This window comes from Tauraco erythrolophus, chromosome 9, assembly GCF_009769465.1.
Source record: "Tauraco erythrolophus isolate bTauEry1 chromosome 9, bTauEry1.pri, whole genome shotgun sequence".
Taxonomy (NCBI): domain Eukaryota; kingdom Metazoa; phylum Chordata; class Aves; order Musophagiformes; family Musophagidae; genus Tauraco; species Tauraco erythrolophus.
This window is the reverse complement of record NC_141473.1, coordinates 29,383,367-29,389,366: the sequence shown is the minus strand read 5'-3', so window position 1 is coordinate 29,389,366 and position 6,000 is coordinate 29,383,367. Positions and strand designations below refer to the sequence as shown.

At 38.4% G+C, this 6,000-nt stretch overlaps 1 protein-coding gene across 1 annotated transcript in view; it reads right to left on the bottom strand.

Moving 5' to 3' along the window:
* Positions 1-624: 624 nt before the first annotated feature.
* The window catches only part of SH2D4B (SH2 domain containing 4B), a 65,681-nt gene continuing 60,305 nt past the window's right edge, over positions 625-6,000 (bottom strand). Inside the window, exons 7-8 of the mRNA XM_009979942.2 lie at positions 4,129-4,349; positions 625-717 (exon numbers count right to left, since the gene is read on the bottom strand). Of these exons, the coding sequence (XP_009978244.2) occupies positions 625-717; positions 4,129-4,349 (314 nt within the window). The remainder of the gene's footprint in view (positions 718-4,128; positions 4,350-6,000) is intronic.

The following is a 6,000-nucleotide window of genomic DNA, read 5'->3' as shown; positions in this document are numbered from 1 at the left end:
AGGCTGTTGGACTGCATGAAATTGTAAATAAAATGTGAATGACCTTATTCTGTCTCTGCTGTGGTGAATGTTGTAGGCCTGAATTCAAAAGCACAATGGCAAGTTTCCAGCTACACCTAACCATTGACGCAACCACAAACTGCAAAAGGACGTTTTAAGACTGCTTCTCTTGTTATCAAAAGCGCACCACTGAGTAATGAGATTGCCAACGGAAACTGACAAACCTTGCTTTGGAAAAAAGAATCTGTTCACCAATATTGGTACTTCATACAATACTCTGTGAATAGTTCCCACCCATACATCTTGCTACATTTTGCATTTTCCATCTCAGATATCAAGGAAATTAAGATAGGAACTTAGCGTTCAGTGCAATTGGCCACAACTCCTTGAAAAATTTCTGGGAATACTCCTCGTTTATAATGTGCCAGTAATTTCTCACCTTTAAAATTTTAGCAATATGATGATGATTCAGATGCAAATCAGAAATATTTTGGGCCTTCTAATGAGGATACTTTTTGGCCACAAGACCAGTGGCTCTGGAAGTTTATTAACTACTTGTCAGCGTTTACTTTTGTAGCTATCTGTTACTACAGCTATCCAGAACGCATTCCTTAGTCCTGGATGTTATTCAAACAAAGGGCTGTAGTCTGGTGGATTCTTCTGCTGTCCACATGGCTCCAGTAGTAGCTCCCCACCCGAGGATGTGATGATTTCTTCCTAGAAAGATAAAACCAGTTAAAATATCACTCATAGATGTCTAAGCCTTTCCCTGTCTTCAAAATAAAGAAACTGATAGCAATAAAGACCATCACTCCACTGTAATGGGTCACCAATTATGAATAAATGCTTGATAAAATAAGTAGAGACCAGCAGAGGGATTCTATTAACTATTCATTTTCTTCATGCTTTGTTTATCTCATACTTATGAGAGTAGTAACTTGAACTAGTATCAAATAGTGAAATCAAACAGTTGGTGTACAAAAAAGTCTGTGATTTCTACTACCTGTAAGTTGCTATGTTACTTAAGACATACAGCTACAGATGCCTACAAAGGATGTTTCCAAGGGTTAATTTAACAGACATATGCCAGTCCTACTATGCTGCTTCCATAGTCATTAGGACCAAAGAAGCTTTTCCAGGCAGATTGAGCTAGAGCTCAATGTCGAGTGCTCACACACAACAGTAACAGCTTTCTGACTGATTACCTTTTCAAAACTTGCTATAGAAATTCAATGGAAATTTGGTGCCTGATTTCCTCAACACACAAGCAGGCTCCCAGTTGTGGTTCCTTCCCAGTCACTACATCAGACTGAGAATAAGTTCAAGAAATTACTACTCAAATTAAATTCATTTGAGAAGGTTATGAGGAAGTAAATGCAAAGATTTAGCAATTATCTTGGATATGTTATTACTGCTTTCCACCCAGTATTTCAATACATATAGTAATAAGAGAAAATGCACAGTCACACCCTCTTCTGTAAGTTTTTTATTCCAGCTCATGGTTACCACCCCCTTGTATCTGTCAGCTGAGTTGCTTGAGTGACGACTTCTTAATTTTTATTAAATCAAAATGAAGCAGTTTTACATAAATAAATATAAGCAACTAAAAAAGTAGTTATGCCAGTTATGCCAGCCCTGCTTATTTTGACTGAAAGTGAAAAGGACCCTCAAAGAGAAGTCCATGCAACTTTTGGGGAGCAGAAGTATACTCTTGCCAAAAATAGTTGAGGAAGCAGCAACTGTTCCAAACAATATAGCAGCAGTCACAAGAGAAAGCATGCCCACAGCACAAACATTTACGTAAAGATTACACAGTTGGTTACCAGAAGGCTTTGGGACACTTGACAATGTACTTCACCAGAAAGGGCAGGCAGAAAAGCTTCGAAGAAAACCATGTGAGAGACAGGATAAGATGCCTCCTGAAGTGATTGTCAAAGAGATCAGTTTTAATATAGCTATTAAGCTAGACAGTTAAAAGAAAATGGTGTGGTGACATTAAAGGTGAACCAGTTTCTCCGATAGGCGTACTACAGGGGGAGCTATTAACTATTATCAGGGGACAGCTAAGGAAACTTGTTTTAAAAAAATGTCAGGAACTAAAAGCCATTCTACTTCTGAAAAGTGCCCTACAGCTGTCTGTAAATAGATGTGGTTCCAGTACAGTGATTGCCTAGGATGAGCTGTGATGAAAATACATGAACATAGCTAGCACAGAGATGGTTGGAATTGGTTATCATCATCATCCCTCTCCAGGAGCACAAGTGATACTACTTTAGTCAAAGGTGTTGTAAGTATGACTTTCTTTCCCTGACAAGGCTCTGGTTAGACTCCTTCCAGTTGTACTGGGTGTGGCTGGGATGGAGTTAATATTTTTCACAGCAGTCTGTATGGTGGTGTGTTTTGCATTTGGGGCTAAAACAGTGTTGATAACACACTAATGTTTTGGCCATTGCTGATCAGTGCTTGCACAGCATCAAGGCTTTCTCTTTTCCCCACTCAACCCCTACTGGCAATGAGTACGTTGGAGATAAGTGAGAAGTTGGTTAACCCAAACCGGCCAAAAGGATATTCCATACCATATAATGGCATGCTCGGCAATAAAAACTGGAAGGAAAACAGGAGGAAGAAGGCTGGGGGGGGGGGGGGGGGAAGGGGGGTTGGCTTCCAAGGTGGCCATTGAGAGGGAATTTCATCAAATTCATCAAATTAGGGGAGGAGGTATGTTTTGGTGAAATGCGACACCTACTATCCTCCCATGTGGAAATATAATTTGTGGAAATATAATGTCATAGTGATTTGTGAGGGGAGACTAAGGCAAATCTCATTTGTCTTAACTTTTTATTTGATCTTAAAATAAAGCCACCTCAGTGTGCACACATGCCAGTAGCTAAGATGGGAGAAAGAAGGTGAGGGTGAATTTCAGAACAAATTAATCATTTTCAGTGAACCTATGAGTTTGGGATGTTCTGCCCTTGCTTTATTATTTTTTTGTTTTGAGACTTAAAAATCCTATTTAGGAAGTGAATGTCTATGGATCAATATCACATTATAATCTCTGTTCCTTCATGCAATGTAAATTCCAAGAAACTCAACTTTGTTTTGTTAAGCCAATAAAATCCAAAATAATTTACCTCTACTGTACTGCTAATAACAATTGAAAAGAAAGGATTATATCTGGAAGAAACAGTGTGCAGGTTTGACTGAAGATATGTTGCAAACTAGCTGAAATAAAAGAAAGATTTAAAAGAGAAATTAGAAGAAAAATAATCTCTGCTTAGTTTCTGTGAGACTGAATTCTGAAAAAATTAACATCTGTGAAGAAAAGGAGGAGCAAAAAATTAATAGAATTAGTTTGAGATAAGAGTGAGAAAAGGACAAAAAAAAAGAAAGGGAACGAGAAAAAAGTATGAAGAGAATTGTAAAGGTGGATAAGAAAAAAGCAGAATTAAAAATGATGAAGATGGGGAGAGATGCAAGATGATGAAAACAACCTACGTTATCAGAAACAGTGCCACTGTTTAGTCACAGCCTGGCAACAAGAAACAAAAGTTAGAGGCAAAGTAACTCAAACCCATCTAAAGTCAAAGAGTAGTAAATTACTCTTGTAAGATTATTTTGGATAATAAGGAACGACCCTTAGCACATCCCTAAAAAAGAACTGCTCCATGTTCCCTTTTGTACTGCAGGGGCTCACTCCTTTGCTTTTGCATGTTACAGCCATCACATCAAAGGTCGAAAAATGCTGAAATTTCATAGAAAGACCTTTCTATAGCATTTCCAATCCAATTTTGCACAGCAAAGAGGCTCAGAAAGTGTTAGCTCTGTCAGCCCTTATTAGTCCATTTTTAGCCCAGGAGGGCATGCATTGTGTACGAATCTGCTTAGAAGGGGACAAAAATACATGCTGAAGCCTTTGAAAGAAGGGGAAAAGCCTTCTGATTCACTGCAACAAAAGACACAAACTATAAATGTTACAGCTAGGCTTACTGTAGAATATATATATATATGTATATTCTTTTCCCCACTATGGTTACTTCTACCTTCCAGTGTGGTTTCGAATCACATAGTTCCTTTTTAAATTATTAATCCGTTCCACTCAGCTATTGATCTCTACCTAGCAAGTGTTACCTTGTGAAAATCAATAAGATCTGTCAGTGTTGCATGTCGGTTTGGATCTACTCCCAAGAAGCTGTAGAAATCTCCTGAAGCATCAACCAGGAAGTGTTTGAACCCACTTTGCTGGCGATAAGACAACGCATAGCCCCAGATTTTCTCACTGACTCGCACCAGGAATGTTCCTTCAGATTTATTCATCAACAATTCTTCTGCCTCCTGGCGGCTGATAATACCTGGCAAGAAAAAAACCTGTGGTTAGGCAGGTAACAAGTCTGTCAGAGTAGATCAAATGCAACAAACCCAGAGCAGAAATGAAATTAAAATGGTGTAACTTCTCCAGATTGAAATGTTTATAGGAGGAGTTAGAGCTACGGAGACTATGTTCATGCTATTTGCTTCTGAGTTTTGGTGGAGTCTGGTGGGGTATGCTTTTTAATTATTTGATTAAGATTGCTTCTTCCCATCCTTACTGCTTTTTCAAAGGAAGTGCATAAAGGAAGTGCATAAACGCTACTGGCCTATCAGACCAGTGAATTCTGTACCAGCGATCATTACCAGACTGGCATGGTTTGGCATTGCAATTTGGTATTTGCAATATGTTGCTGATATTTGCAATTGTATTGCAGTACTTCTGACTGTGTTGCCTTACAACTGTTTATAGGTCCTAAAGGAGGAACATAAAGCAAGTGCCAGGAGAAAAAGCATTTGTCTGCTTTTGTATATCCATCCACACACACATCCATGGATGCATATAGATAAATTGGAGCACAAAGAAATCAAATCCTGCAACTAACAAAGCTGCTAACAGAGATGGGTATGTTAGAATACTTGTTCACAGGCTTGCTTTTCTAGAGAACATTGTCACAGAGGAAAACAAGAAACAAAGATCATAGTCTTTTCCTTCTGGGACTTTTCAGACTTAATACCAGAGTAATAGTCTCCTCTAGTTAAAAACTGTAGCCATGAGCTAAACAGAGCACCAAACTAAAGAAAAGATTGAATATTGTATTTGTTGACCAGAAGTGAGCTTGTCTTTACAATTCATAATGAACAATAATGAGTTATGCACCTTGCTCCAGGACAAGAGAAGACAAAATCAGTTGGGGCTTCTTGCAGTACATAATTGTCATCTTCTGGTCGTTTTCTCTGTGAGACAACTTACCTCTCTGAACAAACTCAATCAGGGAATAAAATGTCTCCCCATATCCTGGTCACCAAGCAGTTGTTTTATAGGTAAATTCATTCTTTTGCTGTATGATGAACTTATTTGTCAGGGCACAAGAAGGATCACAAATTCAGATTTTCAGAGTAAGCAAGGGAAAAAGTTTAACAGGAAAAAATCTTCATCTATCTCTTTTGTTCTGATCCTAGGACACAACACTGAATTTGCTGGTACTTCTGCTTGCAAACAGGGTGTAACAGATAAACCCTATTCTGATCACACTCCATGTAAAAGGTTTGATCAGAATTGCATCCAGAACTGAACCAAGTCTTACCATCCACCTACAGAGCCTGGTTCCAATTTGTCTGGTAAGCCTAGAGGACAGTAAGCTTATGTCTCATAATTATCTGTGAAATATCAGATGCTCACTTTAATCAGAACAGTTTTTGAATTAGGCCATCTTGAATGTGAACATGGCACAAATGTCAATAAATAATATATGTACATGTTCCAAAGTTACTCTCTATGAAGCTAAACTTTCTCAAAACAATACATGTTTTGAACATGACTGCTTGTCATCATAGAATCCTACGCATGTCCTAATGAGAGTTCCATGGAGTCCAAGTACTGAAAAGCCACGCTGTTTTAGTGTAATAAAAACCATAGCCCAGGGATTACCAATTCATACAAAGAAGGGCCTACTTGAAAGACCAAAGTTTGGG